General features: G+C 54.9%; 2 protein-coding genes across 2 annotated transcripts in view; both read right to left on the bottom strand.

Moving 5' to 3' along the window:
• Window positions 1-4,813: 4,813 nt before the first annotated feature.
• On the bottom strand, window positions 4,814-6,395 carry SCGB3A1 (secretoglobin family 3A member 1). The gene is made up of 3 exons (XM_003943959.4): window positions 6,159-6,395; window positions 5,308-5,558; window positions 4,814-4,963 (listed from the first exon to the last, which is right to left on the bottom strand). The coding sequence occupies exons 1-3, from the start codon at window positions 6,211-6,213 to the stop codon at window positions 4,940-4,942; spliced, it is 330 nt and encodes a 109-aa protein (XP_003944008.1). The 5' UTR covers window positions 6,214-6,395; the 3' UTR covers window positions 4,814-4,939.
• A 7,297-nt stretch (window positions 6,396-13,692) lies between these two features.
• Window positions 13,693-19,478, bottom strand: part of FLT4 (fms related receptor tyrosine kinase 4) — a 41,510-nt gene continuing 35,724 nt past the window's right edge. Inside the window, 1 exon segment of the mRNA XM_003943960.4 lies at window positions 13,693-15,503. Coding sequence (XP_003944009.2) covers window positions 15,305-15,503 — 199 coding nt within the window. The 3' untranslated portion in view covers window positions 13,693-15,304.

Raw genomic sequence — 19,478 nt, 5'->3', positions numbered from 1 at the left:
TGTTTGTTTGTTGCAGAAATTGACAATCTAATCTTTAAAATCATATGGAAATCCAAGGAGCCCCCAAAATAGCCAAACAGTCTTGAAAAGGGTCAAAGTTGGAGGACTTAAATGATTTTAAAATTTATTATGAAGCTACAGTAATCAAGACTGTGGTTCTAGCATAAGACAGTATATTGGTCAATAGAATTGAATTGAGAGCCCAAGAAATAAACCCTTCCGTTTCTGGCCAATTGATTTGTGACAAATGTGCCAAGACATCTCAATAGGGGAAAGTATAGCATCTTCAATGAATAGTGCTGGGACAGCTGAATTCAGGCATACCTTGGAGATATTGTGGGCTTTGTTTCAGACCACTGCAGTAAAGCAAGCTGTGAATTTTTTGGTTTCTCAGTGCATGTACAAGTTATGTTTACATGACACTGTAGTCTATTAAGTATGCAATAGCATTATGTCTTAAGGAAGATGCCTTAATTTTAAGACACTTTATTGCTTAAAAATGCTGATGATCATCTGAGCCTTCAGTGAGTCATAATCTTTTTGCTGGAGGATCTTATCTCAGTGTTGATGGCTGCTGACTGATCGGGGTGGTGGTTGCAGAGAGTTGGGGTGGCTGTGGCAATTTCTTAAGACAATGAAGTTTGCAGCATTGACTGACTCTTCCTTTCGCAAAAGATTTCTCTGTATGTTGCATGCGATGCTGTTTGATAGAATTTTACCCACAGTAGAACTTCTTTCAAAATTGGAGTCAATCCCCTCAAAATCCTTCTGCTTTATCAACTAAGTTTATATACTCTTCTAAAACTACATCCTACGTGGTCATTTCAGTGAGGTTCACAGCCTCTTCACCAGGAGTAGATTCCATCTCAATAAACCACTTTCTTTACTCAACGTAAGAAGTAACTCCTCATCTGTTGAAGTTTTATCATGAGGTTGCAGCAATCGAATCACGTCTTCAGGCAGGCTTCACTTCTAATTTAAGTTCTCTTGTTATTTCTACCACATCTGCAGTTGCTTCCGGAAGCCTTGATCCCCTCCGTTATCCATTAGTTTGGAATCAACTTCTTCCAGACTCCTGTTAATGCTGGGTTTTGGATTGTTTGGTTTTTTTGAGACAGGGTCTTGCTTTGCCACCCACAGAAGGAGTCTCTCTCTGTCACCCAGGCTAGTGTGCAGTGGCGCAATCACAGCTCACTGCAGCCTCCGCCCTCTGGGCAAGCAACCCACCTAAGCTTCCCAAGTATCTGGGACTACAGGTGTGTGCCACCACACCGAGCTAATCTTTAAATTTTTCTGTAGAGACTAAGTTTTACCTTGTTGCCCAGTGTGGTCTTGAACTCCTGGGCTCAAGGGATCCCCCTGTCTTGACTTCCCAAAGTGTTGGGATTACAGGCATGAGCCACCGTGCCAGTCATAAATTTTAAAAAAAGAAAAAGCTGGGTATAGTGGCTCACACCTTTAATACCAGCTTCTTGGGAGGCTGAGGTGAGAAGATCGCCTGAGCCCAGGCGTTCAAGGCTGCAGTGAACTGTGATCGTATCGTGTCTCTATACTCCAGCCTGGGTGACAGAGTGAGACTCCATCTCTAAAAAAATAAATCCAGTATTTACAATTGTACTTCCAGGTGTGATCTTGAGCAACTCTAAGGTTTTACTTAATCTTAGATCATCAGCTTTTTTTTTTTTTTTAAGATGGAGTTTCACTCTTATTGCCCAGGCTAGAGTGCAATGGCGTGATCTCGGCTCACCGCACCCTCCACCTCCCAGGATCAAGCGATTCTCCTGCCTCAGCCTCCTGAGTAGCTGGGATCACAGGGGTGCGCCACCATGCTCGGCTAGTTTTGTATTTTTGTAGAGATGGGGTTTCCCCATGTTGGTCAGGCTGGTCTCAAACTCCTGACCTCAGGTGATCTGCCCACCTTGGCCTCCCAAAGTGCTGGGATTACAGGCGTGAGCCACTGTGCCTGGTCATCAGCATCTTCTTTTAACTTGGTCGAAATCTGACTTTAGTGACACTAACATAATTACACATCTGACTTATCACAGAATATGCACAGAGCAGCCTCAGTATAGCAAAACCACCAATGAGAGAAGTTTTCAATTGTTTTCAGTTTCACTTGTCCTTGCGGTGGACCCACCCCAGGGTGCAAAATTAAGTTACTGCGTTTTTACTTTACTTCGAATAGTTCCTTGGTGGTTATGCCACTGTTAGAAACCAACGGAAGTTTACTTCTTCTCCTAATTTCAGTTTTTAGAGGTTGCTTTAAAGAATTTGTATTTGGTCCTTTCTGGCAATATAACGTATTTTTAAAATAGTAACCATTTTAAAACATTTTATTCTTGGGTTGGGCACCATGGGTCATAACTGTAGTCCCAGCACTTTGGGCATAACATTCTTGCCTTGCCCTGAGAGGTCAACTTCAGTTGTCTTATACATCCCTGTTGAAGCATGTGTACCTCTGTAATCCCAGCACTTTGGGAGGCCGAGGTCAAGAGATTGAGACCATCCTGGTCAACATGGTGAACCCCCGTCTCTACTAAAAATACAAAAAATTAGCTGGGCGTGGTGGCACGTGCCTGTAATCCCAGCTACTCAGGAGGCTGAGGCAGAATTGCCTGAACCCAGGAGGCAGAGGTTGCGGTGAGCCGAGATCGCGCCACTGCACTCCAGCCTGGGTAACAAGAGCAAACTCCGTCTCAAAAAAAAACAAAAAAAAAACAAAAACAAAACAAAACAAACAAACAAACAACAAAAAAAAGTTGAAGCATGTGTACCTTTTCCCTCTGATATGCTGCAAACCCTGGGTCTGGGAGTTAATGGTGTGGGGACGCACCGCTTCGAGGCCACCCGAGACATGGCTGCTGTTTCTGAGTCCCTATTCAGTGTTTCTTTGTGAAAAACTGGATCTGTCCGACTTTTCTTCGGCCCCTTAGCTCCCTTGGTCTTTGGGGGCAGGTCTGCCTATACCTGGTCACTGCAGAACAGTATTTTCAGCACCTGCAGGATTATGTTGATCTGTCTTCCAGGAATCTACAGGAGGAAGGAAGCTACCCATTGCAGCTGTCTTGGAACTTAACTGGTGTTCACAGTCCCCCTTTTCTACCAAGCACTTTGCTTTCCGCCATCGCTTTCCTGGGGAGATTGCAGGGCTGGAGGGTAGCGGGGCCCTCTCGGGGTAGAGTCCTTGGTCTGGCACCTCAGCCCACCCACCGTCAGTTCCAACAGGTCTACAGTTCCTGCTGTCCTACCGTGCTCCCATAATGATTTACCTGGATGTTTTAATCTAGTTAGTTAAGGAATTGTTAGCAGACAGCCTGCAGAAAGCCTGGATGTGTAGCACTGGGGGAGGTAAGCCTGGGCTCATGTTGGGGTCTGTGTCCCCACGACCTTATGGTTCTCACTCTTGGCTCACTACTGTCCAGACCAAAGCCTTCCCCTCCCCATGAAGATTCACAACCCTTCTGACCTTGGGGTCAACGTGTTGATGATAAGATTTAATGGGATCTAGACCCAGGTGGCTTCTTCCTTGTGGGTTGACAGTGAACTCATCAAAATGGCTAAAATTTTTATTTTATTATTTATGTATTTTGAGATGGGGTATCTCTCTCCTCACCAGGCTGGAGTGCTGTGGTACAGTCATGACTCACTGCAGCCTCGACCCTCTTGTTCAAGTGACCCTCCCACCTCAGCCTCCCCAGTAGCTGGGATTACAGGCACACACCATCATGCCTGGCTAATTTTTTTTTTTTTTTTTTTGAGACGGAGTTTTGCTCTTGTTACCCAGGCTGGAGTGCAATGGCGTGATCTCGGCTCACTGCAACCTCTGCCTCCTGGGTTCAGGCAATTCTCCTGCCTCAGCCTCCCGAGTAGCTGGGATTACAGGCACGCGTCACCACGCCCAGCTAATTTTTTGTATTTTTAGTAGAGATGGGGTTTCACCATGTTGACCGGGATGGTCTCGATCTCTTGACCTCGTGATCCACCCGCCTTGGCCTCCCAAAGTGCTGGGATTACAGGCTTGAGCCACCGCGCCCGGCAATTTTTGTATTTTTATAGAGATGGTGTTTCCTTGTGTTGCCCAGGCTGGTTTCAAACTCCTGGACTCAAGTGATCCACCTGCCTCGGCTTCCCAAAGTGCTGAAATTACAGGCGTGTGCCACTGCGCCCAGCCAAAAAATTTTTAAAATCCTGTGTGGATAGTCACAATGGGGGGAAGCCCTGCTCAAGCCACCTGGAGTAGAGTTATTTATCCCAGCAAGGAAGTTTCCTGGGAGGCCTCCTCTGAAATGGACATCAATGTCTGGGCACCTTCCCACCAACACTAGAATCAGTCCAGAAATGGTGGTCTCTCGGGTAGAGTAGATGGAATCAAAGTCACTAGATTATTTGAATGAAACCAGAAGAGAGCACAGGGAAAACAAGCCCATCAGTGGATTTCCTGCAGCCCTCAGTCCTTCCCCATTCCGAGGAAGAAATCTACAAGTAAAGAGAGAAAAAATAAAAACTTTTAAATTTTAGCAACAAAGGTCTTTGGTGCGTTTGGATTGTCACCAGTCTTTAAGGAGTAGATACTTTTCATGCTTCATAAACAATTACAGAGCACAACAGGAAGAAAGACCTGCCAGCTTTGTTTCCAAATCCGATTTGCCTCTGATACTGGCCCCTTTTCTGTCGCCTTTCACTGCTGGCTCTATGCCACCTGCAGACCCTTGTACCCTCCCTCCCTCTCACACAGCCCTCACAAAATCTGGGACTTGGTACTCTGGGCCCCCCACAGGGATCAGCATTTGGGTGAGAAAATATCAGGCTCAAATTGCTCTGAACCACGTTTATTGAGAGATGCAGGGGAAGGGGATGGACTGTCCGCCCCGCGGTGGGGTTTTCAGCCCTGGAGGGTGGGCAGCGTCTTATTCTCAGGTGAGGCTACTCCAGTCTCGGCTCAGCCAAACATTGACAGGGCCCCCTGGAAAGCAGAAGTCGCGCTTGAGTGCCCCCAGCCCTGCCACCAAGAACTCGGGCGAGGGCGCGGCAGCGGCGGGTTCTGTCCGGAGTGGGCGCCGGCCGTTCCGCTCGCGCCTCCGGAGACGCGCACCCGCGCCGGCCACCTCCGCCTTCCCCGCCCCTGCAGCTCGGATGCGCCTCACCCGTTTCCCACCGGGAGACCCAGACTTCTCCCAGGGACAGGGCTTGGGGGAGCAGGTCGGGGAAACAGCCCTGATGTAGGCCCGGGACACCTCTGGTGCAATTTTGAGGCTGGCGGGAAAGGGACGCCCGCACAGGGAGGGCACCCGGGGGTACCCGCGTTACCAGCAGGGCCTTCAGGGCGCTCACGGCCTCCATGGCCTCGGGGCCCAGCTCAGCCACACACTTCTGGGAGCCCTCTATGAGGTGGTTCACGGGGACGCCCACGGCGGTCAGCAGGAGCTTCAGCGGGTTGAGGGTGCCGAGGGGGTTGGCCAGGGTCCCGGCCGCGGCCTCTGCCGCCGACTCCGCCGCCGACTCCAGCGCAGCGACGGGCTGGGCCACCTGCTTGGCCGAGTCCATAAAGAACGCGGCAGCTGCAAGCGAACCGGGAGCGGTCACCGCCTGTGCGCAGGGGTCCCCAAGGAGGCCGACCAGGACGCCCCTCGCGGGAGGTGCCAAGGAACCCTCACGCCCTGCCCGGCTCCCTGACCGCCCTCTCCCTCCTGCGCTGAGGCCTTCCGGGTGCGAGTCCCGGGGACACAGGAGGGTCTGGAAAGGCGGCCCGGCGAGGATACGCTGCAGGGACACCGGGGTGGCCTGGAAGTGGCAGAAGGACAGGTGAACTCTGTGCAGTCTCCAGGGCAGGCCCCCAGAGGAGAGGACACTCGCGCTGCGCCTTGCAGGATAAAGGAACTGTCGCTAGTCGGGGGCCAGACGGCTGTCCCCAGGCCAGGGGTGACCCCTGTCCTGGCCCGAGGCTGGAAAGAGCCCTGAGAGTTGGGAGGCCGAGGGCTGCAGGTGCGGGAAGTGCAGGCGCCAGCCCCTGGGGAGGGCAGCGGGGTGGGTGGGGGGGAGCCCTCAGAGCGCCCGGGCGAGGCTGAGAGGACCCTGGAGTCCAGGACCTGCGCGGGCGGGGGCCGGGGCGCAGCGGGCACCGAGTTCCACCTTGCAGGTCTGGAGCCCAGGGCACTCACCGGAGCTGCAGGACAGGGCGACGCAGAGCCCCAGGAGGGCGGCGGCGAGCTTCATGGCGCAGGGGCTGGGGCGCGCTGGGGGCCTGCGTCTGCCGGAGCCCGACCACGGGGCTTCATATACCCGCTCCTCGCCCCTCCCTGGCCGGCCGCGCCCACGCTCCAGAGAAGCCCTGCCTGCCTCGCTGCCCGCCAAGCCCTGGCCAACTTCCTGCTGCGGCCGGCGGGCCCTGGGAAGCCGGTGCCCCCTTCCCCGCCCGGGACTCAAGAACTTCCTCTTGGCGGGGGCTCGGGCCCAGGGCTGGGCCTTCTCAGAGCAGGCAGGGCTGGCCTTCGTCTCTGCACGGGCCTCACTGCAGGGCTGCGCCCACGTGTGGAGGAGGCTCCCTCGCGCGGGAGCAGAGGCTGGATCGGTCCAGGTCCTGCGTCGGAGGCGGCCGCAGGTCCGTGGTCCCTGCCTCGGATCCCGCACCGTGGCAATGTCAGGCAATGTGGGTCCTCATGGCGCCTCCTGAGCCCGGGGAGGCCGCAGAGACCACGAGGTCCCCTCATGGCCGCCTCCCTGGCTGGGCCACAGGCAGCCATAATGCAAACCTACAGAATTGGGACGTTGTTCTGTCTTTGAAATGAGCCTCTACGCCAGGGGATGGGCCTGGTTTGTTCCAGAGTTTCTCTCAATATCTTCACTCCTCTGTCACCTGCAGAAGCCCAGCAGATGAAGAGCAAAATGTATTTTGAAAACTTTTGCAAATGATACATAAATTAATTTGCTTTGAGTCCTTCTCTTTCCTCTATTTCTTGACCCCAAGCATCTAGCATTGAGTGACTTACTTCTCGGTTCATGGCTGACCTCAGCATTGGTTGGCAAAGCCTCCCTTTTTCTTTTGTAAAGTATAGCTGTCATCCGCAGTAAGCAGGCTCCTGGGTGGGGGGACCTGAGTCTTCAGGCAGTGTCCTGGAATTCCTTTGCCATGGCTGATGGCACGTCTTAGCCGCCCGCGGCTACTGCGGCCTCCTCCCGACCTGCAGACAGTTGTGGCTTGCTAACTGTCATGACCAGGTGCACGCATTCACATTGTTTCTGTTCACTTACACTTTCCCTTGACTATTTGCTTTGGGAGATTTTTGCATGATAAATCTGGAGTTTGGTTGTGTTATGTTTTGCTGGTCATCATGGAAGTAGTTTTAATAGGAAATACATTTTCTTTTTAAAAACATTTTAAAATTAATTAATTTTTTGGTCGAGTAAAGACACTGCCTTGCTCTGCTACCCAGGCTGGTCTTGAACTCCTGAGCTCAAGCGATCCTCCCACCTCAGACTCCCGAGTAGCTGGGACTGGGGGTGTGAGTCACCATGCTTAGCGAATTTTGATTGTGTTTGTTTGTTTTTTCAACAAACTGTCTCACTCTGTTGCCCAGGCTGAAGCGCTGTGACATCTTGGTTCACTGAAGCCCTTACCTCCTGGGCTCAAGCAATTCTCCCACCTCAGCCTCCCAAGCAGCTGGGGCTACAGGTGTGCGCCATTACGTCCAGCTCATTTTGTTAATTTTTTGTAGAGACAAAGTCTCATTCTGTTGCTCAGGCTGGTCTTGAACTCCTAGCCTCCAGCGACCCTCTTGCCTCAGCCTACCAAAGTGCTGAGATTATCGGTGTGAGCCGCAATGCCTGGCTTGATTTATTTTTATTTTTTGTAGAGATGGGGTCTCCCTGTGTTGGCCAAGCTGGTCTCAAAATCCTGGCCTCAAGCAATCCTCCCGCTCCAGACTCCCAAGATGCTGGGATTACAGGTGTGAGCCACTAATGCTTGGTCCATCTTCACCGTTTTAAGGGTACAGTCCATTGGCATTAAGTATATTCATAACGTGCAAACATCATCACAGACCATTTCCAGAACTCTTTTCCTCTTATAAAACTGAAACTCATCCGGGCATGGCACGGTGGCTCATGCCCGTAATCCCAGCACTTTGGGAGGCTGAGAAACGTGGATCAGGAGGTCAGGAGTTCAAGACCAGCCTGACCAACATGGTAAAACTCCCCCATCTCTACTAAAAACACAAAAAATTAGCTGGGCATGGTGGTGTGTGCCTGTAATCCCAGCTACTCAGGAGGCTGAGGCAGGAGAATCGCTTGAACCCAGGAGGCAGAGGTTGCAGTGAGCCAAGATCGTGCCACTGCACTCCAGCTTGGGCAACAAGAGCAAGACTCCATCTCAAACAAACAAAGAAAGTGAAATGCTGAGCCCATTAAGCAACTCCCTCCTCCCCTCCCCCAGCCCCTGGCACCGCCATTCTCCTTACTGTGTCTGAAGCTCCCTACTCCCAGCACCTCATCTGAGTGGAGTCATGCAGTATTTGTCTTTTGTGTCTGGCTTATTTCACTTAGTGTGATATCCTCAAGGTTCATTCACGCCTGCAGAGTATCCTTCCTTTTTAGGGTAGGATACTACTCCTTTGCATGGCTATGCCATGTTTTCTTCACCCATTCATTTCACCTGTGGATGGACACATGGGCACTTGATGTTTTAACTGCTGTGAGTCACGTGTGTATGAAGGCAGGTGTACAGACGCCTCTTTGAGACCCTGCCGCTGGCTCCTTTTGGTGGCTCCTGAGGTGGAACTGCTGTAGCCTGTGGTACTTGCACGTGTCATTTGGTGAGGATCTGCTGTCTCTCTCACAGCGGCGGGACCACCCTGTCTTCTCAGCAGCGAGGCACAAGGGCCCCAGTGTCTCCACATCCTCATGATGCTTGTTCTTCTCCTGAGCAGGATCTGGCAGCCTTGGCCTAAGCAATCACAGTGGGCACATCTTGGGAGCTGACTTTGGGGCCACCTTCCCCCATGCAGCCTGGGGACCAGAGAACACTTCGTGGAAAGACCAGATGATGCAGAAGACAGGAGGAAGGGGAGGTGGTGACCTGTGGGTCCCCAGCAGCACTTGGAATCCTGGCCACTCCCGTGGTCCCTTGCACCCACCTCCAGGGATTCTTTGTCTTTAAAATAACCTCCCTCCACCTTCCTCTGGTTCATGATGCTTTGGGTGAATCTGTTCCCATTTCCCACAAGCCTGCAGGGTGGCGACAGACCCTCAATTCCATGTACCCCAAGATTTCAGATTCCAAAACTACATCCCCCCAGTTCCCCAGAGAAGTGTGTCATGGTGTCCCGGTTTCACCACTGACAGGGCCAAAGGATGCGCTCTCCTCTCCCGAGCTGCCACGGTCAAGTCAAACCAGGACTCGCCCCAGGCTGGCCCAGCCCCTCACTCCACACTGGCTCTGGAGGCAAAGCCTCTGCAATAGCTGGGAATCAGGGAGGCCGAGGGTCTGGCCTGCGCCCGGACCTGCACAGCTGGGTCAGCAGCTGCCTCTGTATTCATGTCCCGAGGCTGCTGTGACAAGTCACCGCATACCTGGTGGCTGAAAACGACACATTTATTCTGCTCACAGTTCTGGAGCCCAGAAGTGCAGCATCACAGGGGTGAAGGTGGGGCCTCGGCGGGGCTGCTCTTCCTCCAGAGGCTGGAGGGGTTCGTCCACTCCTGGCTTCTCCCTGCTTATGGGGGCTGCCAGGGCCCCTTGGCTGGTGGCTGTAACACTCCACTCTCTGTCTCTCTGGTCACATGGCCTCCTCTTCTGTGTGCGTGTGTGTGTGTGTGTGTGTGTGTGTGTATTTTGAATGTGTGTGCAAGTGTGTGTGAAGCAGAGTTGAGTGTGTGTGAGGGACAGTGAATGAGCATGAGAGTGTGTGTGTGAAGGAGAGTGGGTGTGGGGGTGAGTTTGTGGGTGTGCTTGAGGTTTGAATGTGTGCAGCTGTGTGTGTGTGAATCATGTGAGTCTGAGTGAGTCTGTGTGAGGGAGAGAGTGTGGCAGTGAGTGTAGGTGCAGCTGTGCATGTGTGCATGTGTGTGTGTTGTTGCATTTAGGCCTCAGTTGGATAATCCAGGACAGTCCCCTCATCTCACAGTGATGCCCCGGTCAGGCTGCCAAGACTGTCTCTGCTGAGCTTAACATGCCAAGGTTCCTGGAGTTGGGGCCTGGGGGGACCAGGGGCCTGCCATGCCCTCCAAGTGCTGCCCTGCCCCTTGTAGGCTAGGCCAGGTGAGGCTTCCAGGGTGGGTGTCAGAGTCCGCCTGGCATGGGACAGGGGCAGGGGGGCAGTGCCCTTACATCAGCCTGGGCCTTCCCTGCCACTCCTGCCCACAGCCCCTGCTGGCGCAGGTCGGCCGTGACACTGAGAAAACACTTGGCACTGTCTGCAGATGATAGCTGTCCTGGGCGATGTTTGCAGGGCATCTTTTAGGCCAAAACAAACATGCACACCTTACCCCTCCCACGGAATGCAGGAAGAGCTGGAAGGTAAACAGGCACTTTGTGGCTCTGGGGAAGGGGCCAGATACTGAATCTGGGGCCTATGGAAGGACCTCAGGGCCTCAGAGCAGAGTGCTCAGCCCCGGGTGCTCCTGCCGAGGGAGCCTAGAAGCTCACGGTGCCTCCACCCAGCCCGCACTTAGTGCTTCCACAGACCCCTACGAAGGGCTGTCCAGGTGGCAGACGCCCACTCTGATGCCCTCTCATCTCTCTGATGCCCCCTCTCTATCTGATGCCCCCTCTCTCTCTGATGCCCTCTCTCTCTGATGCCCCCTCTCTCTCTGATGCCCCCTCTCTCTGATGCCCTCTCATCTCTCTGATGCCCTCTCTCTCTGATGCCCTCTCATCTCTCTGATGCCCCCTCTCTCTGATGCCCCCTCTCTCTCTGATGCCCTCTCTCTCTGATGCCCCCTCTCTGATGCCCATCTCTGATGCCCCCTCTCTCTCTGATGCCCCCTCTTTCTCTTTGATGACCCCTCTCTCTCTGATGACCCCCTCTCTGATGACCTCTCTCTCTAATACCCTCTCTCTATGATGCCCCCTCTCTCTCTCTGATGCCCCCTCTCTCTGATGCCCCCTCTCTCTCTCTGATAACTCCCTTTCTCTCTCTGATGACCCCTCTCTCTCTGATGACCCCCTCTCTCTTTGATGCCCCCCTCTCTGATGACTCCTCTCTCTCTGATGACCCCCTATCTCTCTCTGATGACCCCTCTCTCTCTGATGACCCCTTTCTCTTTGATGCCCCACTCTCTCTCTGATGCCCCACTCTCTCTTTGATGCCCCCCTCTCTCTGATGCCCTCTCTCTCTCTGATGCCCCCCTCAGATGCCCCTCTCTCTCTGATGCCCACTCTAGCTCCGATGCCCCACTCTGTGATGCCCCCTCTCTCTGATGCCCACTCTCTCTCGCTGATGCCCCCCTCTGATGCCCCCCTCTCTGTGATGCCCCCTCTTTGACACCCCCTCTTTCTCTGCTGTCCTCTCTTCCTAATACCTTGAGTACAGAAATTATTGGGCAAACTGGGTTGAACTCCCGACGCTCATGCCTCTCCAGTGTGATCACCTGGCCGGCGAGCCCGGCCCACCCAGAGCAGACTTTTGGTGACTGTTCATCACTGGAGCTTTCTGGGGCCCCTCCGTGCCCACCTCTGCTCTCCTGGGACAGCCGGCTGTCACGTGGTGCTGCTGTGGCTGGGCCTCGCTTAGGTTAGCCTCCATGCTGTAAGGATTTGGGGCTTTGGGAGGAGTGTGTGGTGCTGTTCCAGCAGAAACTACTCTTCTGTGTCTGGAGCCAATGCCCACAGGTGCTGGACCCCGGCTCGAGGGCCCCATCCTTACTCCTCTGAGTAAACTTCCCCACCTGAAGGTGGGGACCGATGGGCGGCCCTGCTGGCATCAGCCGGCACCCTGTGTTTTCTGATGGTCCTGGGGCCCTTTTTCAAGGGACCTGTGGGGGCTCCTGGCCATAGCCTGGTCTCGGCCCCTACCCCCGGCCAGCACAACATCCAAGTCCCCTCCTCGGGAAGTCCTCCTGTCCGGGGCCACCACAGCAGCAGAACCCCTCCATGCTGCCCTGAGCTGCCCCACAAGGATAGGCAGGTTGCCTGGGCTCTGGTAGGGGCGGAGACAGGCTGTCTCAGCAGGGCCTCTGGGCTTTCACTTGTGCCAGGGGGAAGTGGTTTGGTGGGGGGCAGGCTGGGGTGCAGCAAGTCCCGGCAGGTGAGGCCAGAACAAGGAGCGCCGCTGGGCTCTCCCAGGCACGCTGGCTCACCTGCCAGGTACACAGAGGTGTGGAGCCCTGCCCAGGGTCGCCTCATGAATCCCTGCCAGCACCCCCTCCTCAGCCTCCTTCCTCCTTCCTCCTTCCAAGCTGTGAGGCCCCATGGGCCCTGGGGTGCTGGACAGTGTTGTGAGCACATCCTGAGCACCCTCTGTGGCACCGTCCCCTGGGTCAATACTGCTTTGGCTCGGAACCACTTCCTTTTGCCCCTTCCCTGTCCGGGGCCCTCCTACCCACAGGGCCCTGCCCGGGGAGCGGGAGCAGGTGCTGATACAGGCTCAGAGGATGTCACCAGGACCTCATTGTTCTCTGCCATCTCTCAGCTCCCATTTTTTAGAGGGTTGTCTTTGGAGTGACAGGCTGGCAGGCAGCAGTGACAGACCTCTGACACTCATTTGGGCTCAGACACAAGCAGTGCTGCCATCCCCAGGGCCCTCCCGTGAGGCTTCACCTCACTGCTCTGAGGACCGTGCTGGCCACAGTGGCATCGCCGCCCGGGCACTGAGTAGGCCCCAGAGGGCAGGGGAGGCCTGAGTTGGGCAGGCCCAAAGGGTGGGCAGCCTGGGGGTCCAGCCTGTACACTAGGGCAGCGACCTCCGGCCCCGCCCTTTGATGGGGTCCGCTGGGCTCTCCTTGGCGCGGGGTTCCCCTGGACTGTGCCCCCAGCCCCTCCTGGCCCTTGCCTCCTGGATCCAGGCCGCAGACTGGGTTGCCGCGGCCCGGCCCGTGAGTCACCGCCCACTCTCTCTCCTGAGCCCCCAGCTCCACTCCATCCCCAAAGGCTGCTGGGGAAGGCCCCGTCCCGGGGGCCAGTGTTCGGGCCCACCCTGCGGCCACCACCGTGACAGCTGCTTCCTAGTGAGGAGAGTCCCACAAACCCCAGGGGCGGGCGGGAGCTAGGCTCTCTGCACTCTCCCGGCAGGGGCCCACCGACCGCGGAGAGAACCTAAGCCGCCGTCCCAGCTCACGCCTTGCTGGCTACAGAACTAGCGAGGGGCCCTCGCTCGTGCGCCCCACAACCTACGCGCCCCTCTGCTGTGCGCCCCGCTCCCGGCACCCCTCCGCGCCTGGCGCCCTGCGTGGTGGACCCGCGGGGGTCTGGACACCTGCGCAGGGCGGCGCGCGGTCAACCGTGGGAACCCGAGGCGGCCTCGGTGCTCTTGGACACTACCGGCCTCAGGGGACGCGTCTGCAGTGGCTCGGAAGCCGGGCAGGGCGCTCGCGGTCCGGGCGGCTGGGAACGGAGCGGGCCTTTGGCATCCCGCGCCCGCTCACTGGAAACCATGCCCCTTTGCCGCGGTTCTTGGGAACGGCGGGTCCTCCTCGGGCTTCCTGGGGCTGATGGGACGCGGAGGATCACACTCAAAATCTCACCAGACGCTGGAACTTGACTTACGGTCCATTCAGAATAACTCAAAAGACTGGCATCACATTTATTATTATCTCTTGTTAAATATTTTCGATCTTTTCTGAGAACATGGTCTACAAGGGCATAGTACGTTTTCTGCCCGGTACATGCTTGGGTGGGTAGTGAAGAGAGGGGAGGAGAGCTGCGCACCGGGGCCGGGCTGGGGCCTCTGCAGAGAACAGCCTCGGGCTCACAGGCCAGTCCCACGTCGGGGCGACGTGCAGAGAAACGGGGAGGTCACGGGGACGACGATGACGTCATACATGCACTCAGCGTATCCCGGAGTAACCGCATGGTGCCGGGAAGGGTCGGACGAGCAAGCCCCTGCTCGCTGCGCGGCGCCTGTCCTGCAAGCGTCTTGTGGGGTGGGCTTGGAGGGTTGGGGTGGTGGTCAGTCTCCGTGGTTCTAACGGGGACGAGGGTCTCTCTGGGTGGGCAGTATGAGCTGGGATAGGGGTCCTGAGCAGAATGGCTCCAGCCTGCCTTCGGGGATCTCTCTGCTGCTCCCCTGGGAGGGTGCCATGACCAGCCAGGGTGATGTCAGGGCAGGCCAAATGCACAGCCTCGAGAACATCCACTGAGTGCTGGGTGGCACAGGGCAATGCTGGGTGGTCCTTTGTGCCAGCCCAAGCCTTCCCGTGTGGATCCCAAGGTGTTCATCTCTCGGGAGCTGGTTCACAGCTTGGGAGGGGTGGCAGGTGGCAGATCCAGGCTCTGAAGGGAAGAACCAGACCAGCATCTCCAGACTCGGGTTCCTGGGAGTCTGGGCCAGGTGGGCAGAGCGGGAGGCCTTCTCCAGAGGCAGCGTCTGCCCCGCTGGCCCCAACCTGGGGCAGGGGCAAGAGTCATCTAGATTCAGCACGACTGTCCCTGGGCCCCTTCCAAGCTGAATTTGGAAAGCAAATTCTTCATAGCAGGTAAAACAGTCTTGGAAGTTCTGTTGAGAAAGACCTGCTGAAGGGCTGTCAACACCCAGGCCCAGGTGTGTGGGCTGCCTCTCTGCTGCAGGCTTGTCACATAGGTGACAGGGGTAGTTAGCTGTTTGGTCAGGCCCTCCCTTGCTTTTCTGAGATGGCAACATGGCCCCTCCTTTCAACTGTGCAGGGGTGGGTGAGGCCAGCCAGCCCCAGGGGTAAAAGCAGCTGGTGCATGTGGAGGATGGGGCATTTGGGAGACCTCGGTGACCTGCATCACTGTGTGACTCCCAGACCTACAGATTCCTCATCAGATAATAGGGACCAGGCCACCACCCACTGTGATGAAAGGAGGTCATCAGAGAGACTCCCATGGAAGTGCTAGCCCCAGGACCAGCACCTGTGGACGCTGAACTAAATGACATCTGAATCTGAGGGGGAGGGGCTGGAGGGTGGCCCTGGACAGGCGTGGTGACAGAATTCTGGGAGCCTTAGGCCTGGAGTTTTGCTCTTCCTAGCTGGGAAGCCTGCAGAGAGGGAAGAGGACACTCCCGTGCGGCCAGAGTGAAACCAGATGAGTGCCCAACCTGGGCCTCCAGCCCTCTGCCCAGCCCACCGGGCCTGAACCCTCAAGTGCCGGGGCCCAGGGGCAGCACAGAGCAGGGGCCTTGTCCAGTGCTGCTTAGTAGCTGTTGTCTGTGAAGAAGGGCACGTGGGCAGACGGGGAGCAGTGGTCCTCCTCGCTTGGCTCCAACAGCTCCCCATACTCGCTGTTGTAAAACACCTGGCCTCCTCCGGCCCCCCGGTCAGGCCGCCGCCGCCTCCCTTGGGAGTCAGGGTGTGCCCTGGTCACATCCACATTCTGGCCAGGTCCTTTACAACTGCCAAGACAGGGAAGGTGATGTTAGTAAGAAAAGAAGTCGGGCGCGGTGGTGCCCGCCTGTAATACCCGTACTTTGGGAGCCCGAGGCAGGCGGATCGCCTGAGGCCAGCCCAGGCAACAGGGCGAAACCAAGTGTTTTCAAAAAATACAAAAACTAGCCCGGTGTGGTGGTGCATGCTGTGGTCCCAGCTGGAGCCCACGAGGTGGAGGTTGCAGTGAGCCAAGATTGTGCCACTGAAAAACAAACACACACAAAACAAGGAGGAGGGACTGGATCCCTGTAAGGGTCTGATGGGAATCACCAAGGACACAGCGGAGCATAAGACATGTTCAGACTTCGAAAAACACACACAGACTAGACTCTAACAGCAAAGCTGATGGATCCGATTCAGCACTCACTGGAGCTTTGTCCCTAGCCTGGACACGAGACTGTGAAGAATGTCCAACTTCATCCTTTAACCCACTTCTCACGGCCTTGCCCATCTCAGTGAACGGCACCAGCGTCTCCTCGGCCGCTCATGCCAAGCACCCTGGGCTTCTCCTTGCTTCCTGCTTGCCCTCACTCTTCTTATCCCATGCATCTGGAAGTCCTGTCCATTCTAACTCCAGAACACATCCGCACATCTCCATTCCTGCCCTCCTGCGGAGCCGGCTGCGTCCCGGCCAGCTCTGTGACATCCTCCTGCGGACCGCTCTGCTTCCAGCCTGGCCTCCCTGCGGTCCAACCTTCAGGGAGGTCCTTCGACTTACGCATCCTCCAACGGCTTCCCATCACTCCGTGAGGGAAATCCCGGCTGCTCCCCAGGGCACAGGAGGTGGTTTCTGCCACTGCTCTCCCCTCTGCGTGCCCCATCGTGCACCAGCCTCACTGCTCACTTTCTTGGCATGTTTTGAAGATGTTGATTTATTGTTTGGTGCTTTGCATGGTGCTATGGAAAACTCTTGATCGTAAGTTTAAAATATCAGTTCTCTTTTTTTTTAAGATTTGAGACAGAATCTTGCTCTGTCACCGAGGCTGGAGGACAGTGGTGACTGCAGCCTCCACCTCCCGGGTCCAAAGTCTCCTGCCTCAACCTCCCAAGTAGCTGAGATTACAGGCGTGTGCCACCACGTCCATCGAATTTTTTAAATACTATTTATAGAGACAGGGTCTCACTCTGTTGCCCAGGCTGGTCTTGAACTCCAGGCCTCAAGTGATCCTCCTGCCTCAGCCTCCCAAGGAGCTGTGATTACAGGTGAGAGCCACTGCCTGGCCACATGTCTCTTTTCTTTCTTTCCTCAATTTCGTTGGCTCCCATTTGTATCTTCACATTGTCCATTTCTATTCTGAAATTTTGAATTTCAGATTCATGGTGCTGCTGCTTGTTTCATTATATGTTTAATTCTTGTTGGAGCATTTTGTTTGTTTTCCTGTTTCATTTAAACAATTTTCTACTGGGAATTTTTGAGTCTAATGTTCGGTTTTAGTCTTACAACTTTGTATGGATAGTGCTTTTTGGGGGGTTCATGATTATCCATGTTGGGATTTCCTACACCAGAAATAGCCACTTATCCTGTGGATGGGATAGGGATTTTGGTGGTATCTTCACTCAAAGTGCCACATCAAACCTGTATCTTTGGCATCATCTCCAGTTCCTTTGGGGGCATTCTTCCTTCTGAAGGCTCCAATCACGTCCTGTCTCATCCTGCCACCAGGGGCCAGTCAGTCTCTTACCCAGGAGAGCTGGGCCTTCCACTGGCACCATGCAGCCCCGCTGACCGATCACAAGCCCAGAGTTTCCTGACCTCCTTTCACCCACAGATGCAGATGAAAAGCCACATCTACAGGGCATGGTCTCCGGCATCCTAAGTGGCCATCAAAGGCACTGGACGATGCAACCCAGGAGTGAGAAGGCGGTCACCCCCCATGGGGTGAGTGCTGACCAGAGGTTAACAGGAGACAGCGAAGGACCAGGCAGATAGATTCCTCCTTCTTCTCCTCACAGACCCCCCCCATGGCACATTCTCTCCTTGCACCTGTTTGGAGAGCGTTCTGTACGCCAAGCAAATGCACGGGCCAGTGACCTGCGGCACCTCTTGGTGGCTCATCATGAACAGAGGGCAAAGAACACTGCCCTCTGCTGCCGCTATAGGGAGGTGCAGTTTCTCAAATGAACAAATCCATCCTGTGTGCTCATCTGTCATATGACCTCTGGATACTATCTTGCTTCCTTAGGACGCTTCTCTTCTGGAATGTTCTTCTTCCTTCACCACTAAGCATCAGAGGGGCTGCACTCCCTTCTGGCTTGCTGCACTTTCAGAAGCAAGATGGCTGCCCAATGCCTTGGACATGACAGGGAACTCTGCTGTCCCCACAGCCCAGTCGCCTCTATCACCCCCTGGTCTGTGTTGCCACAGCCCCAGGGACCTTGTCACGCTCTCCTCTCACGGGACAGTGCTCATCTGACTCTGACGCAGGTTCGGCCGTGCTGGTCCTGGTGCCGAGTCCCCAGCTCATGCTTACACGGAGTCCGTCTCCTGGCCAAGCCACAGGCATGGGCTGAGTGGCCTTCTTTGATCTCAAGGAGCTGTGCTGTTTTTCAAAGGTGCACAGAGGCTTGAATTAAAGTAGCAATCATCCTCTGCTATACCTTTCACCTGTACTTAATTACCTTGTTTTTTGAATGTCAGAATGCTGTTTGGTAAAGAAAAATTAGCCCAAAACTATTTCCATAAATGTAACCACCATTAATTTTCCAAAACCAGGTACTAACAGGAGTCACCTGATGAGCCGGGCGTGGTGACTGGCGCCTGTAATCCCAGTACTCTGGGAGGCTGAGGTGGGCAGATCACTTGAGGCCAGGAGTTAAAGACCAACCTGGCCAACGTGGCAAAACCCCGTCTCTACTAAGAATAAAAAAATTAGCTGGGCATGGTGGGACATGTCTATAATCCCAGCTACTCAGGAGACTGAGGCAAGAGAATCGCTTGAACCTGGGAGGCAGAGGTTGTGGTGAGCTGAGATCACGCCACTGCACGCCAGCCTGGGCGACAGACCTTGTCTCAAAAATAAATAAATAAATAAGTGAGGCCAGGCGCGGTGGCTCAAGCCTGTAATCCCAGCACTTTGGGAGGCCGAGGCGGGTGGATCACGAGGTCGAGAGATCAAGACCATCCTGGTCAACATGGTGAAACCCCGTCTCTACTAAAAATACAAACAATTAGCTGGGCATGGTGGCGTGTGCCTGTAATCCCAGCTACTCAGGAGGCTGAGGCAGGAGAATTGCCTGAACCCAGGAGGCGGAGGTTGCGGTGAGCCGAGATTGCGCCATTGCACTCCAGCCTGGGTAACAAGAGCGAAACTCCGTCTCAAAAAAATAAAAAAAAATAAAAAAAATAATAAATAAATAAGTGAATCTTTTAAGTAGACACTAAAGTCTTCATTTAATCCATATCCCTAAAAGTTTCAATGTTCAAGTTGGCCAAAACGTTTTTCCCTTGGTGATCATGCTGGGCAAGTGGAGTTAACTTTGTATCCAGGTCACCCTCTGGACAGGCATATGTGCGTATTCATTTCTCTGTTGCCAGAATACATCCCAGCCAGTTCAGATGACAGTATCTACCTGGCTTCTATGGCTACTGCGTGAAGTTCAGGGGTTTTGGGGCTGGGGCGCCCTACCCCACCTAGAGAAGGGTGTGCATGTCCAGGCTATGGTGGGTTACGTGTGGTGTCAGAAAGACGCAGCATCTGAGCTCTGTCAGATGACAGGGAGGTGTCGGGACCAGCACCCAGGTGCTCAGCATGTGACGAGGGGGGGCTCCTGTGGTGCTGAGAAGGGGTGTCTCAGAGCTGCTCACCTTGAACATATGAAAAGGTCATAGGGAGCCATGAAAGGTTCCAGGAAGAGGGCTAGGCACATCCAGGCCCCAGCCTCCCTCCTCCAGGGGAGGGCAATGCCCACGCTGCACAGCAGGAGGCTCATGAAGCCCTTAC

The sequence above is a fragment of the Saimiri boliviensis genome, chromosome 20 (assembly GCF_048565385.1).
Source record: "Saimiri boliviensis isolate mSaiBol1 chromosome 20, mSaiBol1.pri, whole genome shotgun sequence".
NCBI classification, from domain to species: Eukaryota; Metazoa; Chordata; class Mammalia; order Primates; family Cebidae; genus Saimiri; species Saimiri boliviensis.
Note: the sequence above shows the minus strand (reverse complement) of the source record. Positions and strands in the feature narration are given on the sequence as shown.